This window comes from Apteryx mantelli, chromosome 5 (genome assembly GCF_036417845.1).
Source record: "Apteryx mantelli isolate bAptMan1 chromosome 5, bAptMan1.hap1, whole genome shotgun sequence".
Taxonomy (NCBI): Eukaryota; Metazoa; Chordata; class Aves; order Apterygiformes; family Apterygidae; genus Apteryx; species Apteryx mantelli.
Genome location: NC_089982.1, coordinates 34753163 through 34771794, shown reverse-complemented (window position 1 = coordinate 34771794; position 18632 = coordinate 34753163). Strand labels below are relative to the sequence as shown.

General features: G+C 37.1%; 1 protein-coding gene across 5 annotated transcripts in view; it reads left to right on the top strand.

Annotated features, from left to right (window-relative positions):
- OTUD4 (OTU deubiquitinase 4) overlaps positions 1-18632 on the top strand; it is a 36755-nt gene that overhangs the window by 6953 nt on the left and 11170 nt on the right. For all 5 annotated transcript variants that reach the window (XM_067297779.1, XM_067297778.1, XM_067297780.1 and 2 more), the window contains 12 exons: positions 935-985; positions 2642-2688; positions 7880-7952; positions 8414-8495; positions 9335-9479; positions 11477-11534; positions 11912-12029; positions 12266-12330; positions 13933-14033; positions 15560-15684; positions 15815-15995; positions 17596-17761. In XM_067297779.1, the coding sequence (XP_067153880.1) occupies positions 935-985; positions 2642-2688; positions 7880-7952; positions 8414-8495; positions 9335-9479; positions 11477-11534; positions 11912-12029; positions 12266-12330; positions 13933-14033; positions 15560-15684; positions 15815-15995; positions 17596-17761 (1212 nt within the window). The remainder of the gene's footprint in view (positions 1-934; positions 986-2641; positions 2689-7879; positions 7953-8413; positions 8496-9334; positions 9480-11476; positions 11535-11911; positions 12030-12265; positions 12331-13932; positions 14034-15559; positions 15685-15814; positions 15996-17595; positions 17762-18632) is intronic.

Sequence of the window (18632 nt, the reverse complement as noted above, 5' to 3'; positions counted from 1 at the left end):
ATGCACAACAACTCCTGTCTATGCTGACGTCTCACCTTTTTACTCAGCACCTGATTGTTCTGTCTAAATTAAAATTTTTGGCCAGACTTTTTGATGCTCCTCATGAACAGCAGTGTCAACCCAAGTTCAGAACGGCTTAAGTAACACTCTCAATCTCATTACTCCACTTAGTTTTCCTTATTACCTTTTTTTTTTAATCACTATGGATAGAGAGGCCATCCCACCTGTAACTTGAGTTCATAACCGGAAGTACTTCTTTATTTGGGCCTCTGTGGATCTTTATATTTAGCTAAATCAAGCAGATTGTTTGGAAACAGTATGCCCTTTTCATATGTGTCACGGGTAGCTGAACAGATTGCTTTCTTAGCTTCTCTCTTAAAATGTCACTCCTCTGTTCGCATCCTTTCATTGGCTTCCCTTTTCTATATTGCTTCAAACATAACTGCCTTTACTTCCAGTGTCCTTTATGACCTGCTTACGTTATACATATCACTACTTAAGTTCTATAAAAATATGACTCCCATTTCTGATTGTCCATAGCTGCCAATTTTTATTAACAAAATTCTTGAATAAGTGTGCATATGCTCCCTCCTGTGACGCTTTGCATGCCCGGGACAAATTCCTCACAACATCTACTTGACAGTATCTTTGCTTTCGTTTGGATTACCCTTTGCCTGCTGAACGCCGTTTTTGCTGTGACAACTCCAAAAGCTGTTGATAATCTTGCTGTCTGGAACTCGGATCTATATTTTTGACCATTTATTCCCTTGTTCTGCTTTGCTTTATATTTAGATTGTGAGCTCTTTGAGGACAGAGTTGTCTTAAGTTTCTAATGGTGTTTTACAATTGGTGCAGTGGGTCATAGACTAAGGATCCTGCATGCTATGCTAATAAAAATAACAATCAATTTGTACTTTTTTTTTTGAAAATACAGTTCATAGAGGGGCCATTTGAAGAGTACTTAAAATGTTTGGAAAACCCACAGGTATGTTAAACTTGATTAATAATAGAAAGTGGTACTTTTGTTGATGTTGATAGGTAATTTGATTTTTTTTTTTTTTTTCCCCCCTCAAAAGTTGTTGACTGAGCTTAAGAAGTCTTTGCATTACGTGTATACGTATATACGTTCCCTATTGCAAAAGGATATGGGGTTTTCTGTTATCTTGATTTAAACATTTCTTTTTCCATGAAATGCTTATCCAAATGTTTCTAGCCTCTGCAAATGCAAAAACAAAACAAAAAAACCCACACAACCCAAAAACCTGACTAGCGTTTTCTTTAAGCCAGTCTTGAATGAAGGACTAGGTGATGAATAGAAAGTTACTGATGTACAGAATGTTAGAAACAATAGTCATGGGCTGTTGCAAAGATGTTGATTTAAAATAGAATTGATATTATTTTAGTTGCGTTTACTAGGGACTTAACAATTCATATAAGCTGGAGAACAAGACTAGTACAGCATTGCAAAATCTAGTAACTATATTTTTTCCTGTTTTTTAAAGATAGGGTTTGTTTGTACAAATGTGATGTGTACAAATATCTTAAGGGAGGGTGTCAAGAGGATGGAGCCAGACTCTTTTCAGTGGTGCCCAGCGACAGGACGTGAGGCAGCAGGCACAAACTGAAACACAGGCAGTTCCATCTGAACATGAGGAAAAACTTCTTGACTGTGAGGGTGACAGAGCACTGGAACAGGTTGCCCAGAGAGGTTGTGGAGTCTCCTTCTCTGGAGATATTCAAAACATGCCTGGATGCAATCCTGTGCAACGTGCTCCAGGTGACCCTGCTTGAGCAGGGGGATTGGACTAGATGATCTCCAGAGGTCCCTTCCAACCTCAACCATTCTGTGATTCTGTACATATATTTTATTAAGTTTTTCCCATCCTAGAAATTGAAGCATGGTAATGAAAGCAACAAACTTCTAATGACTTGAGTCTGGATTACAGTGTTATTGACACTTCACTGTTTAGCAGCTTTAAAAGGCAGAGTTTTTTGGTCCTTTAGGTATCAATATACAGCTGCTTGCATCAAAAATGCAACTTTAACTACTACAGTATTATTTTGGCTGTTTGGAAGTGGTCTGTCCACTTTGTTTAGGAGCACTTCACCTGTCTGTGTCAAGATACTTGTATGCTAGTTGTCTGTTTTAGGCAGAAGACTTAATCCACAAGTTTCTTGTTCCAGTTGTTCTTTAGTTTAAAGCCCACAAAACCAGACAGTTTTGAAGGAAGAGATTAACTTAAAAAGCACTCAATAAATGTAACACTCTTATCAAAAATCACTTTTGATACACTAGCCTTCTGCTTGTCTAAGTTTAACAAAAGAAAGATTAAAAATACTATGTCATCTTTCAAAGTCATACTTCTTAATTATAGCTCTGCACTTATGTAGCTGTTCTTAGTTCTGTTTTTATACAGAGCAGTTTCTACACTGGAAAAAACTCTAACTTCTAAACATTACCCTTACTGGAATAATTATTGTTATTTCAAAATGCCTTTTAATACAATCAAAGTATCTTGGCTGAAATCCAGGCTCAGTGTCAATATATTAATTTTTGATAATGATTCCTTGTTTCTATTTAACTACACATAAGTACAATAATTGTTTATTTGATTGAACTTGATTTTATTTTTTAATACAGGAATGGGTTGGACAAGTAGAAATAAGTGCCCTTTCTCTTATGTACAAGTAAGAAAAAATTTAAATACTTTTTATTGAGTTCTGTTATGATGAGCTAGCTTTTCAACCAGTTTGGTTGTTTTGTTAATTAACCAGTTGGAATACAAAAGATATGACAACATATTGCATTAATATTCTACAGAAAGTTATACACTTATATATTAAGTGTATAAAATGTGTATATATTATGCATTTTATATGTATATATTAAGAGAGTGTGTGTGCCTATATATATAAAAAAAAATACTTGCAGCTGTCAAGGTATTAAATAAAAATAGAAAGTGAGCTCTGAAAATGACATCTAATCTGGGATTTGAATATAGGTTTGCAATAATGTCACATGTCTCACCTGCACAGCTACGTATGGGTAGAGTCATACTGTTTGTATTTTTTTTAATCTTCATATCATAATTTTTCCCATTACAATTGCTTTTCTTCTCCTCTTGCTGTTTCTCACCAAGTTTTTAATAATAACCCTTCTACTAAGATGTGGTCTTTACCCATTTCTTTATTCCCTCCATACAATCTCTGTGATGTCATTTACTGATATGAGTTATTGTAGGCTGTATGCTAAAGCCATTCTCATACATCCCCTAGCGTGAAGGTATGTGTACTGCTATAAGGCTACCTGGTGTACTGCAGTAGCTTATTCTGTTTTCTTCAGGACTGATAAATAGTATGAATTTGCTGAGGTCCATAGGCTGAGTTAAGCTTAAGAAATGTTTCAGCTGTTGTGCACAGACAAACTCTCCTCTTGGTGATGAAGTTTTGCTGGTGTATTTTTAGTAAATATAATCCTATATGCTAATCTTACTTTACAAAGTAGCTATACTTTTATAGTAACTGGTTTCTAATTACTGTGCAAGAGAAAGAGCCTATGTATAATAGCTTCTCTTTCTGCTGTTTGTAAACCAGTTGGAAAATTCAGTGATTCAAAATGGTTACTGTAAATTAATGACTTTGTTGTTGTGCTTTAACCCTTGAGCAGACAATTGACATGAGAGAAACAAACTAGTTAAATGAAATATTACTTTCAGGTACTTAGCTGAGTGTGAAGTGCAGGAAATTGCATGAAGTTTTATGCTTGATTGTATTTTATGTGCCTAATGGGACTATTCAGAGTTGCATGTGCTGGATGAGTGGAAGAGAACTGGACTGAAAGTGAGAGTAAGACTTGGCTCAAGAGATGTGTGGAGGGAGGGTCTGATATTTAGACAGAGCCAGGGTGTAGAGAGATGCGCCTCAATTTAAGTCAACAAAGTTTCATGCTTGGTTGCATCAGAACTGGATGGGTTTGTCCATCTGTTTCTTGTATCTCTGGTCGTGGGAGAACTGTTCTGATGAAATAGAAGCAAAGTTTATTTTGAAGTCATGGTATATTGGCATCCAGGACCGCGGTTGATAAATTAATACTGAGACAAATACAGGTTAAGAAAAATATTTTCTATCTCCATTAGAAACATGGGGAGGCATGTGGCATAGCTGCAACTACAGATATTTCACTGCAGAGTTGAACATGTAAGAATTGTTCCTACCATAATTTGTTTTGGGAGAACTGGCTTCTATTAAAAATGCAATTTTGTAGCTCTGGGAAAGTAGGAATGGTGATGGGGGTGGAGGGAAGGAATTGTTTCCCTTCCTTCTTGCTGGCAGACTGAAGGAAAGAAGAACAAGTTTAAATTTCCTGTTCTATTCCAAATGAAGAAGAGAGTTTCAGAGTTCTCAAGCATAAGACAGAAATGGAGTGTGAATAGTTTTACTCCTCAGATGTGTCACAAGTCTAATTTATCTAGTAAATTTTTGTATCTCCCTGAAGCAGGTGGCCCCCTGAGCCATGAAATTCTGTTCCCCTCGCAACTACTTTTCTGAGGTGTGTGTCAGAAAGTTTGTTTTTTTTCCCTTCCAAAACTGTGCCTGTGAGTATGCTTAATAGTTTTGCAAGACTAATTAAACTTCTGCTAGTGTGAGCAAGGAAGAAATTGAAGGAACAGATGGATTGCTGAGCAGAAAATTCAAAGGGAGGATTATGTGCAAAGATAAATAGAAAAAAATAAGTTAGGATCATGACAGAGATTGATTATGGCAGCAGAAAAAAATAGCCAAGATTTGCAGTCTCGTTCACTTTTTAGAAAATAAAAGGGAAATAACCTGTCCTGTCAATATCAGTTGTGGCTTTTCCTGTATTTGTTACTTTATTTCCCATCTGACATTTTATGCTTCTTAATCCAACAAAATAAAATATTTTAAATTCTAAATTTACTGAACTGTATCAGCCCAGCTCTTTATTTATAGTATTTTTAATTATCTTAAAGGTAATAAGGCAGAGTTATTTCACCTGGGAAAGCAGTCACTGCATAGGACCAAAACCTAGTTTGCAGCAATAAAATTTTCTAAGCCCATTTTGAAGAAGTATGCTGGACTGATACCCTTGATGATGGCTATCTTCCAACACTGCAACTTCACGTTCTATACGGATTCAGTCCAGCTTATCAAAAAGTATGCTTCGGTTCTCTCATTTGAAGACAACAGACCAATTTCTTTTGGCACCTTAAGTCCAGCAATTCAAGTCCAGCAAAACCTATGTAACATTGGACCCTATTCTTGCTGGTTTCATCCCAAGAGGAACGGAAACTGAGCCATCTGGATGTCTTTTCTTACAGTGTATTATCCATTTTAAAATGCAGGAGAGGTTCTTGGCCTGTAGCTAGCAGTGTCCCCCAGGGGTCAGTACTGGGTCCAGTCTTGTTCAGCTGCTTCATCAGTGACCTGGATGAAGGGACAGAGTGCACCCCCAGCAAGTTTGCTGACGATACAAAACTGGGAGGAGTGGCCGATACACCAGAGGGCTGTGCTGCCATTCAGAGAGACCTGGACAGGCTGGAGAGGTGGGCGGAGAGGAACCTCATGAAGTTCAACAAAGGCAAGTGCAGGGTCCTGCACCTAGGGAGGAATAACCCCATGCACCAGTACAGGTTGGGGGTCGACCTGCTGGAAAGCAGCTCTGCAGAGAAGGACCTGGGAGTGCTGGTGGACACCAAGTGAAGCATGAGGCAGCAATGTGCCCTTGTGGCCAAGAAGGCCAATGGTATCCTGGGGTGCATCAGGAAGAGTGTTGCCAGCAGGTGGAGGGAGGTGATTCTCCCCCTCTCCTCAGCCCTGGGGAGGCCCCATCTGGAGTACTGCGTCCAGTTCTGGGCTCCCCAGTACAAGAGGGATGTGGCACTCCTGGAGCAAGTCCAGCGAAGGGCTACAAAGATGATTAGGGGACTGGAGCATCTCTCTTATGAGGAAAGGCTGAGAGAGCTGGGCCTGTTTAGCCTGGAGAAGAGAAGGCTGAGAGGAGATCTTATCAATGTGTACAAGTATGTGAAGGGAGGGTGTCGAGAGGATGGGACCAGACTCTTTTCAGTGGTGCCGAGTGACAGGACGCGAGGCAACGGGCACAAACTGAAACACAGACGCTTCCATCTGAACATGAGGAAATACTTTTTCACTGTGAGGGTGACAGAGCACTGGAACAGGTTGCCCAGAGAGGTTGTGGAGTCTCCTTCGCTGGAGATATTCAAAACGCGCCTGGATGCAATCCTGTGCAATGTGCTCTAGGTGACCCTGCTTGAGCAGGGGGATTGGACTAGATGATCTCCAGAGGTCCCTTCCAACCTCAACCATTCTGTGATTCTTTTCACCCCACAGATGAAAACAGTGAGACATGTGGAAGGTGGGTTTTTTTTTTTTTTTTTTTTTTTGGGAGGTGCTGGGGACACAAGTACAGTATTAGATCTTCAGGCTGTGCCTGGGGACAGTCTGTTGGGCTGTCGGCATGCTCCTCAGCATGCTTTGGCAGCTAGGTCACAGGGGTTCCCCCCAGCAATTCTGGGTGCAGTTCAGGAGCTTGAATGTTGCATGGACTGTTCTGATTGTGGGAACTTGCTTTGGGAGGTGAGAAGAGTTTATTAGCATAGATGTGGGCCATTCCCTGTTACCTGGCCTTAGTGCCCAGAAGGGCTCTCGGGCACGTATAATTTGCTAGTACAGATGTAGCCTAGATGATTTGCTCAACTGTCGGAAGAGTGCCAGCATTTCCTGGTTCTCTTGATAAAACCAACCTCCTCTTTGTTCTGGTGGATTTCCAAATGGCAAAATGTTGTGAATTTCTCCAGGACTGCAAAGCCATTTTCTTTATGGACGCTGCTCTATTTGTCTCTATTTTATTAGTGTGTTTTACTTGTCATTGGCTCAGTGCATGTTGTGCTAGTATATTTTAGTGTAGTAAGCCAACGTGTTTGGTTACAGTGAAAACACATTGAACTCTCTGCTCAACCTTACTGACTTCTTTGTTGCACTTTTCTGAGGTGTTTTATTGCTTTGTACAAATTAAACTTTCATCATCTTTCTTGGGCTGGGAATGGTTACAGAAAGATTTTTTGGGGCAGTGTATGAGAATCCAGTTCCAAATTGAGGCAAATGGAATAATATGCAAATGTTCTAGGAACACTAAATAGGATCCTTTTTAAAAAGTTGATATAACAATCAAAAATGAATTATATCAAAAACTATGTATCTGAAAACGTTGCTGAATTGGGACTAATAATGATTGTACTGTTGCACAAGTGCTTTTGGAAGTTTCTCCACTGAAAAGGAAAAAACCCCCAAGTAATCAGGTTTGTATAATAAGAAAAAAAGAGGATACTGAATATAGGGGTAAAAATATGGAATGGCAACTTTGCAAGCAGTTTTAATGCTTGGACAGGGAGAGAGGAGTAGAAATAGCTTGAACAAAAACAAATTCTGTATTTTTACTATTATTAGCTGCATCTATACTAAGTCTCTTCTGTGATGTTATTAGCTGAGAACTGCTATGGTGCACCATGGGCTCCCCTTTGTGTGAGGGAAGGCTGAGGTGCATCATAGAAGACATATTATTGCCCAGAAACTTCACACACAGAAAAGCGGAAGCATAACACAAAACACTGATATTGTCAAATGTAAATATTTTGCTGTTTGAACTTTTGTTGAGAACACACATTTCACAAATGTAAACCTTTTTCTGACCAGAGACAATTGCACTAATATTCTTCAGTATTCTTTCCCAGTAAGTGTATTCTGTGGTTATGCATAGTCCTCAGACTTGTTAGGAATATTGTAGTTTTTACTGAAATGTATTTTTATGTGAATTTTTAATTAGTACTTTTTTTCTTAGGAAAGATTTCATAATCTACCGGGAACCAAATGCTTCTCCTTCACATGTAACTGAAAATGGCTTTTCTGATAAGGTAAAATATTTAAGGCTATTTTGAAAGAGTGAATTAAGACTATTGTAATTAACACCAAATAATTTAATTTGAGACCTAGTAATCAATATAATGAAATGCTCTGAGAATTCAATTTAAATAACTTCTTTTGTATATATTTATGGTAACTATTCTGTTGATATGTATAGCTGTTCTTTTTAAATAGATATTCCATATTCGGGGTGTAGTATACCTTCATACTAATGTAAAATTCTGTTTTAAAAAAAAAAATTTACTAATGGTGCTGACTCACATAGTTACCTTTATATTAAATTATTCTTGACTGGGTTTAAAGGACACCCACTAAAATTTTTGATAGCGTTTTATTGATACTTTGAGATACTGAAATTCAACAAAGCATGTTAGCACATTAAATGGCATTTAAAAAGTACTGTTCCTACTAAAAATCAAGTGAGATGCAAAACCTAATTTTTTTTTTTAAGGTATTGCTGTGTTTCTCAAATGGAAACCACTATGATATTGTTTATCCCATAGAATATTCAGAAAGAGCTGCTCTCTGCCAGTGTAAGTATTGTGTTGGTTAGTTAAAAGTGTATATTTTCACCAAAAATCTCAAAATGATCCCTGTTGGGTTTCAGTTGGAGAGAAAAGATTCTGTATGAAGGTTTATTACCATTTTAGTGTAGTTTTATTTTCCAATTGAATTGTCAATGATTGTATGATCTTGCAAGTCTTGAGTTCTTACCATGTCATGATTTTGAGGCATGATGAAGCAGATATATACACAAAAAGGAAAAGACTTATTTGCCTCTTTGAATTTGAGTGCTTTATAAAATTAGTTCACCAAAATTTTTGTTTATATTAATCTGTTGCATTGTCTCCTGGTCAGTGTTCTGGTTTTAATTTTGTACTTCAGACTAGCAAACTTCAGACTGTTAGCAAATCATCTATTTTAAAATCATCTTTGTGTATGTAACTTGTCAGAGAAATCCTGGGAGTTGCATGTGCAAAAACAAACAAACAAAAAAACCCCCACCCATCTTCATAGATTGTTTTCTTTACTATATTGAAGCAATGCCCAAAAGTCCTAAGCAGGTTTGATGAGCTACTGACACCCACTACACAAGCATGGGTTCTGATCCTTCATGAAAACTTTGCCTATATGCCAATAGAGTTACAAGGCTGGGGCCAATTGAGACCTGATTTCTAGTAGTTGCATGCATACCCATTAAACAAAAGCAGCTGCAGCTGTTTTGGCTCTTAATGCCTTACTTGTTTCAGCTAATGCTTCAAAAACTTGCTTTTTCTGGTTGAAATAATTTGAAATGTCTCTATAACGGTGGTGTAAAATCCCATTTACCTTGTAATTGATTTTGCCCTTTCTTTCTCCTCCCCTTCCCCAGCTCTTCTGTATGAACTGCTGTATGAAAAGGTGTTTGATACAGATGTAAAGCAAATCATAGCAGAGCTTAGTGCTGTTGATGTGATGGAGGAAAGTAATGGTAGCAGTGAAGTATCTGCTTCAGATTCAGATGATGACAACTGCAGGTAACTGGAATTTAAAAGTTAAAGCAAGCTGCCTGTGAACAAAGCACATTAAAGATGTTCTTTGAATTTATGGTGGGTAGTAGAATCTAATAGGGTTGAAAACGTTTTAAAAATATTAAGAGGAGAAACACAAAGAGAAGAGGTTAAAACTATGAAAGAATGAAATACATAATCTTCACTGTACCTAAGGATAGGATGCTAGTTCCTCTGTTTTTTCTGCAGTCTGGCTTTGGGTTTCTTTACATAATGGAATATTTACACTGAGTATTGCCATTGCAACATGTCTCTCTTCCTGTTTAAAACAGCAGAATGCCCTGGGAGAATTGGCAGTATGCCGGTTGGGCATGGTAACTCCATGAGAATTACTTGGCTTGCTCTTGTAACTTAGTAGAGTTACAAGAATCTAATCCAACTTGTGTTGCTTCCACATCTTGGAGGTTGAAATGCCTGCTGGAGAGAGGGCACTTGGATGTAGCTAATGGAGAAATACATGTGTAGCTTGCTCCATTTTGTTCCTTTTTGATCTTTATGAAATGAGCATATTCATGGGTTTATATTTCCTTTGCTGGGGCTGGGTGCTCCAGCTAGTTGAGTTTTTGGCTTACTGATTGCTTCTGTATTGCATAGTAACTCTTTTATTTTGGCAATTTTGCATTTACATATTAGCAGTTTTTCTTCTGTTGTCTAACACTGTTCTAAAACTCTGGCTTGTGTGAAATTCTATTGAAGCTATGGAAGTTATGCTATGCTAGTGCAGCATGCCCCTTTTTCCTGCTGAAAACCTTTAAAGCCCCTTCTGGGGGCTTCGCTATAGTGCAGTGTGGCATGTGGCAGAAGGATTTTATTGAGATCTCAGGAGCTGATTTTTCCTCAAGCTGAAAAACCATGGAAGGGGAAGCTGATGGAAATTACCACAGAAAGAAAACCCAAGTTTCAGGAAAGGGATTAACTTCCTTTCTTGTTTGGAGAGAGAAAAAAAAAATAGCAGGGAACATTTCCAGTTAAAATACAAAATATTTCTGCCTACGGGAACAGTTATTGTACTTAAATGTCAGAGAGTGGAAACCTTTATTCCTTTCTGTTCTTGGAGCTTCCCTGGGGTTCATATACAGTAGCATTACCCTCTATCAGCATTGGGATTCTTAAGAAAATGCACTGCTAACCTCCATGGCACCTTTGTAAAGAAGGTCATATACTCACTTGAGAGTATCACACTTAATGTTTTTGATTTAAACAATATGTCTTTATGATGCAAGAGCTAGTGTGTGCGACTCGACCTTCTTAAGCCATATTATAAACGTTTTGCTATATTTATGGAGTCTTAAACTTTTTGCATGTCTTGAAGTTGACTTTAGCTTGTTTTATCAGCTAATTTTCTGGAAGAAGATCTCTTTTATTTTATAAAAGTTACATTTAATAGCAACATAATTGAAAAGTTAAGAAGCTGTTTTGGTTTGGGAGAAGTTAATGCTGCTGTAGGGAACTGCCGTTGTAGGGAATAATACTTTTCTTCTTTGTGGAAAGCAATTTTCCAGTGATGTCAGGTGTAGAAAATAAGAGTGAGAATGGCCTGACTCAGGTCAAGTAATAAAGAGAGGGTGAGTGAGTGTGGTGTTTTGTTTTGTTTTTTAGGATGGTTTCTTCTTCTATTGTTGGCTTCTGTGCTTTTATATGTAGTTGCAAAATTTTTAGAGGGAGGATTTTTTTTGTTGTTGCTGTTTTTTTTCTGATGGCTGGGTAGGTACATATGAACTAGACATCATACAACTTGTGCTTAGAAGGGAAATCTTTAATTATATGGAGTATAGTAAGGTAGTTGTTTTAAATGTAGCTTTTTCATCTAAAGAGATGAGAATATGTTTCATAAAGTGTTTAATGTGGAAAAACATGAAGAAAAGGGTAGGTTTAATACTTTTATTCACTTTCAAGATATTTCTTACTTGATTTTGAATCCTTTGTAATACTATACTACCATGGCTCCTTCTGTCCCTTTACAGAAGTAAAGCTACAACAGTTAGTGATACGAATGGATTAAAGTCTCCTTCTGGCAACAAGGTATTTATATGTTAAGATTTATTTTCTCCCAAACAACTTTTATTCTGCTATATTTTTTCAGTGTTTCGTGTTCGTGAGATAATTGAGTTTCTAATTTTCCTAACATGCAATATTTAAAAATTACATAGTTCTTTGAAAAGTAATAATTATATTTGATGTGTCAGAAGTGTCCTTTTTATTGCTGTTTAGTTCTTAATGTTGTTCTGATATGTTTAAAGGAATCATGCTGAATTATTTTTTTTCAAAGCTCTTTATGCTTGTATATACTTTCAGCTTCTTTGTATTTCAATTTAAAGCTGAGCACTGTGATTCATAAATGGAAAACTGTAAATATCTATGTAATTGACCACTCTAGCACGTTGTTCTGTTTCATACAGCACCTTAAGAGCAATGGCAATCCTACCTTCTTGGTCTTGCCTAAAAAAGTTCTTAAATCACTCAACCCATCAGTTTACAGAAATGTTGAATATGATGTTTGGCTACAATCCAAATGGGGTAAGTAAATGAATACTTAAAGTAACATCTTTTGCAACCTGATACCTAAAGTGGAGCCCTTTTAAAGCCCCCCCGATGTAAATGGCAGTTTGGATTTAGGCACGGGTATTCCCCATGTGGGTCAGTGAGCAGATTTAGAGCCTAAACTACTGGGGTTTTCACTTTTATTACATCACTAAAGTGATTCTTTTAGTATATGTAAAATAACTGTAATATTTCTGCTAATGTATTTACAGATCAGCAAAAACAAGATTTTTCTATTGCTGCTGGCATGCAATACTCAGTTGGAGATAAATGTAAAGTAAGTAATACTGTATTTTAGTTTTGTTAGAGATGCCATTTTCCCCCTATTGGTTAACAGTTTTGATAGATAATATTTATTTCTTTCTAAACATTTTTGCTTGTGTTTTCAACTGCATATACACTCATGTGATGTTCAGCAGTGTTCATGACTTGAAGCAAACATGTAAAAGAGGGGTGTTGGAGAACATAATCTGATCATTACAGTTTTGCTGTATAGAAAGTTATGTGCTTAACTGTAAGAGTTATGTTAAATAAGATGACTGTGGACTTAAGCTTAAGTATGCAAGCAAGTGTGTGCGGGCTTGCTGGGGTGGTATGTCCTTGTTGAATGCTGTAGAGCGCTAGCCCTTGTATGGGATGTAGGTGTATTTGAGGTAGTTCATTTAGTTCAAAAGTATTTTTTATCATAAAAGCTTTTCTTCAGAGGGACCAAAACAAATATCATAGTTTGATGTATTAATGTTGAGCTCTGGAGATGATTATTTGTAAGGTGGCTTTGTTCAATCTCATTACTTTCAAAGAATTAATTGCAGCTTGTTTTAGTTGCTGCAGATTCTGAAGCTCCCCCGTGATTTTGGGGGGGCTTCTTCCTACTGAAATGTTGAAAGAATGTGTCAAAAAGAAACAGCAAAAGTGTGCTTTACCCATGACCCTCTCCTATCTGCTGTGTACAGACACAATTTCTCTTTAGTTTTTATTAAAAATTGTAGTATGTAATGCTGTTTAAGAAGAAATAAGCAATAAGATGTCCCTTTGAATTTCGCAGTGCTCAAATTCTAGATTAAGCTCTTCAGGTGTGTTAACTAAACTGGTTGCACTTAGCTAATTATGGTCCTTTCTAGGACATTGAATATTCTTACATTAATAGTAATAATGTTGGTAGATATTCAAATTAGGCTTATGATCTGTATTTTGGACATTGCGATGCAGTGTCATGCAGCACGAGGACCCTTTCAGTTTGTAGCTTTAACAGAAGACTTGTAAGAATATTGAATGCTTATTTTTTATAGATGATCATGTATGAACAAAATTTCTTTTCTTAAGAAAAGTTTCTGAAGAGTAACTTCTGAAAGGTTGGTGTTCTTTGTGTTCTTAATGAAACTCAAGTTCACAAAAGTCAGTAGAGGAGATTTTATTTTTATATATATATATATATGTGTGTGTGTGTACACACACACACACACACACACACACACACACACACACACACACACACACACACACTTTTTTGGGGGGGGCCTGGATTTTAATGAAAAAACTTTGGGACTTATTTTAAGAGAAGGTATCTTCGGTAAAGCATATCTTTTAAGCTGTTTCATGTAGTTTTGAAAGCCGCTGTTTCATTTAGTATTGTTGTCAGGAAAGCTCTCTTTTTTCTTTTTCTTTTTTTTTTTCTTTTTCTTTTTTTTGAGTAAGTGATATATATTGAAGGCTTGCTTTTGATACATTTTCTGAATTACTTGGTGTTTGTTTCTTGGGTCTCCTGTTGCCCAGAGGAAAACATTTATTGTTAATGTTGCCGATAGCTTAGAGAGTTATGCCCTCTCATTTTCTTCTTTGAACCTAATCCTTTTTCCTTAATTTTTTTTTTTTTTTTTAGGTGCGCTTAGACCATAATGGGAAATTTTATAATGCCCATATTCAAGAAGTTTGCTCAGAGAATGGTCCAGTTGTTGTATTTGTAGAAGAGCTTGGAGAAAAGTAAGTATGGTTTTCCTCTTGCTGTGTTTTTTCGGTGTGTGGGTTTTGGTTTTTTTTTTTTTTTTTTTTTTTTTTTTTTTTTTTTTTTTTTTTTTTTTTGGTAAAAGAGTGCCAAGTACCAGTACCTTGGTAATGGTAGCGTTGCTTCAGTTCAGAGTTAATTTCAGCCATTGATGTGTATAGATTTCTTTACTTGAAGCAGTACTACTACAAAATTGTTAAGAAACAATATATCAAAAAAAGAAAAAGTAAGGTCTACTTTTTTAATACACATATATATATATGTATGTATGTATTTATTTTATTTATTTATTTTACTGCCATGCAGTCTGCATGTTACTTGCAGAGTAGATTGGTAACTACATTATTATGTTTTGTTTTGTTTTTTCTTTAAACAAGAAAACCCTCCTTAAGCTAGCATTTTCTGCACAAGCTCCAAACCTAAACAGATTGACACTATCCTAATTAAGTGTTTCCTTTTTGTGTTTAATGATTAGATGCTAGATGATTAGATGTGAAAAGGCCTGTGCAAGCACCTAGCATTCTCTGTTGGTTGACTAGCTCTGCCTGATTTCATACAGAGGGTGCCAAGTTGCTGTTCAGATCAGTGCCACTGCTTTGTGCTACCCTCAGGGCAAACTAACGGTTTAAAGGGGAGTGTGTGTGGGGGGGTGGGGATGTGGGTTTGAGTGATCTTGAACTCTGCTGTAAGTTCTGTGACTCTCTTCTTTTGGGCAAAAAAAGCAGTTGAATTTGATATCTAACCATGTAGTTCAGGAAGAGGAAATGCTTCCAGGCAGGGTAAATGAGGGAAGGGGGAAGATGCCAGTTAATCTCACATGATTGCCTTCTGTAAGAAAGATGAAAATTTTGTAAGAATAGAAAGTTACCTTGCACATTGTTGCCTTTTTAAATTGGGGTTGAACTTGATTGGACCATCTATTATAGAACTGAATGCTGTCCTTTCAAATAATGTAAACAGCTGCTTGGACTTCCTAATAGTATCCTTAATTAAAAATGCAGTTATTGCTCTGGGATATAAAAACACCAATATAATGGTTTTCAGTCCTGACATCTATTGCAGTATTTGTGGTAAACCTGCCTGTTGAGTATATTGCTTTTTTATGATTGCTCTCTTTTTCAGTCTGTCCTAAAGACATTATAATATTCACTTCACAAATAATAACTGATGAGCTCCACTTCCTGCCTACAAAAAAAGAAAAGCCAACAAACTTTCATTTTGGTATATATTTATTACCATAGAGCATCTATGTCCTGTTGAATATTGGTTAAATTTGCATAATTTTATCAGAGTCTGTAATTAAAAAAAAAATCAACATTTATTCCTGATTTATTCATTGTTTGAGTATAATCATAAAGAACAAAGGACTTTGAATGTAATGTTCTCAAAAATGAAAAGATCCATCTGTTTTAATAAACATGTAGTATTAATTTATGCAAGCCTTAATCTGGTATTAAAGATTTTCTTTTTTTTTTTTCCTCTCCCCCCCTTCCCTTGTTTTTAGGCATGCTGTCTCACTGAAGAGCCTTAAACCTCTTCCACAAACCTCTCCTATGGAGGGCTGGAACACTGTGCCAGGGAAGAAGATAAAAAAGTTTTTTCCAACATGGGGGCAGAATGCTCAGCCTGGTACGATTGTACCTGTCTTTCAGTGATGGAATCCTTATTGTCAGAGGTTTTGTCCAATAGGGGCTTAAAAAAACAGCAACAACAACAACCCCCCCCCTCAATATTCTATTTTTTCACCTCTGTATCACAGATGCAGATTGCAGAGGGCCAAAGAATCAAAGCAAGCCAATAAAACCCCCGTCAGCACTACCTCCTCGACTTCAGCATACTGTGGGAACCAGGCAGCATCAGTTCTTATGTTCTGGACCCCAATCTCATCAGACCTCAACTGAGCAAAAAGCTCCAGGCAGGAATCCTTCCCAAACTGCAAGGTAAAACCACAGATAACATCTTCCTTGTCTTAAACTCTAGCCAACCTTCTTGCAGCCCAGGTGCCTGTTTCAGATGCTTCCCACGTGCTGTTTTGAAATATGTTGCTAATGAATTCTTAAGTGTTCTGAGTCCTTAAGAATACATACAAGAACAGGAAAAAGTGTGGTTTTTTTTTTTTTAATTTTATTTATTTATTTTTTTTATTTAATCTCCTTCAAAATTGCAGCTATCATGAGCTCCCACTTACTTTCTTGCTTGGCAACATCCCCCGTGGAGCCCCTCCACTCTGCACAAGACTGCTCCTTCTTCCTGGAAGGTGGATGTTGTTTCTCTGGGTGGGGCTGGCGCAGTGACTGAATGCAGCGCTTCTTGGGCATGGCTAGAATCTGCCCTCGGCTTCAGAGAACTGACACATGGTATGGTTAATAACCAGCTAGAATGTTAGACCTGGTACTCGTGTCAGTTTTGCAGTTGCTGTGTGAAGAGGCACCATTGAGAGAGCCATTTGAGTTTTCATCTGCATTAGCTGGGGAATACTCGGAGAGGAAACCCTTTTTTGTTTTAATTGTGCTGTGTGGAATGGCTGCTCTTTGTTAGCCTGTAGTACTGAACTAAAATCAAAATATTGAGTATATAATTTAAGATGCTTTACTATGAAGTAAACCTTTCAGTACAGGTTGATTTCATGGCTTTACCAGAGGGAAATATTTGTGCAGTAGACTGGAAAAAGTTTCTGTTGTAACTTCTTTTATGATGTACTGCTAAATAACACTTTGGATTCAGCTTTAATTGCATATTAGACAAAGCAGTGTATAGAACGATTTTTTTGGAAGGAATATGAGAACAGCATTTTGCCTACAGTTGATGGTAGCGACTTCTTTCTTCATTGTGCTCCTGCAATAAAGGTTGTCCTCATTATTGCCACCCTCCTTCTGTCCTATCTAAAAGATACTTGGACACAAACACAAACTCTTTATGGTCTATTTGACCACTCTTCTGCACCATAACTCCAGGTGGAGTAAAGGATGCTGGGATATCTTTTGAGACTGCCACTTCTGTAATGTTCCCAATCCCCCAAATGCATAAGTATCCTAAAAAGTTCAGTTAAGTGGTTCAGAAAGCTCAAACATTGATTGTTGTTAACTTTGTATAGTAATGCTTCTGACATTTGAAAGCTATAATGCATTTTGCCTGTATTTACAGAAATTCTTTATTTCCTTGTATTCACAGAAATCTCCTTTCCCAACTTGTGTGGCCATGGATAGCAGATAGGGGGGTGGTCAGTTCTCAGTTGACACAGAAATGGGTTAGATCACTTGATGTAGGGATTTGGTCTTTAACTATGATCTAATACCTACAGTTTGCTTTACAGTCCTTCCACATAGTATCAAATTGAATAAATCATGGATGAAATTTTTTTTTTCCTCCTTTTAACTTGCAATAGGGAGAAAGTGATCTGGGTGCATATCGAATCACATAAGCAATGCTGTGTAATTATCTTTCTTTCCTCCTCCTTAATCCTGAGTTTGTTATATTTGATACTAGGTGGTAATTGGATTTCTTCGACAAAGTGATCCTGTCTTATTTCTTTCTTTACAGAAAACCAGATCGTGAGAGAACCGAGGATCTGAACCAGAGTAACAGAGATTGTAACTACTTTGGCCCGTCTCCAGAGGAACGCAGGGAGAAACAGGCTATAGAAGACTCTTGTTCACTTTATGAGATTAAGCAGAGGGATGAACAAGCTTTTCCTGCCCTTTCTAATGTATGCTTTTTGGCTGTAATTAATAGTGCATTTTTCTTGCACATCCTTGAACCATTAATTAGGAACTTCTGATTTGCTGCTCTTGCATTATAGTGCAACTGCAAAGTTAAAGGCTATTCTCTTCACGCTTCTTTCTACGCAGAAATATGTTCATCTGCAATACTCTATATATTCAATGCAAGACATAAACTTTATAGCTGCCCTTATGAATAATTTGTGTCCACCTTACACAGTTCTTTAGGCACCAAAATGTAGTAGAAATAAGAGCTTCCGAAGCCATGAGCTTTTTTCTTCATGTTGCTTCTGTCTTTGGAAAGCTTTGCACTCCTCTACGCAGGAGTAGAATCAACTTAGCTGTTGCCTTTTCCTTGTATAGTAGGATCGGATCTAAAGGTGAGGGCAGAACTTGTGCTGAAATACAGCTTCATGCTAAGAAGTAGCTTAGTAAATGGTAATGTGATGCTTGAATTAGTATCAGAGATGACTATGTTGTTGTTTCTGATTTAGTTCATGTAAAACCTGTTTTACCTATAAGTGACTTTTCTTTCTAGCTTGAAAACTGATTGGTATGAGAATTTGCATGGTGTCATAAATAATGGAAAAATTTTTGGGCTCAAACTTGCTCCTTTTTTCTATTCAGCTGGCTTCAACAGACTTGTTTAACTGAGGGAAGGATTTAGCCTTTAGATTTTGATAGATTATTCTATTGATGCCTGTGCTTGTGTTAGCTTTTAAAGAAAGCAGATGAAAATTTCTATACGTCCAGGGAGCATATCCTCTGGGGAAAACAGCTGTGGTCTACATAGGCTTATTCTGAAAATGTGTGGGGCTTTTTTGATTTAAATCCTTGGCCAAACAGAAATGAGAGCCA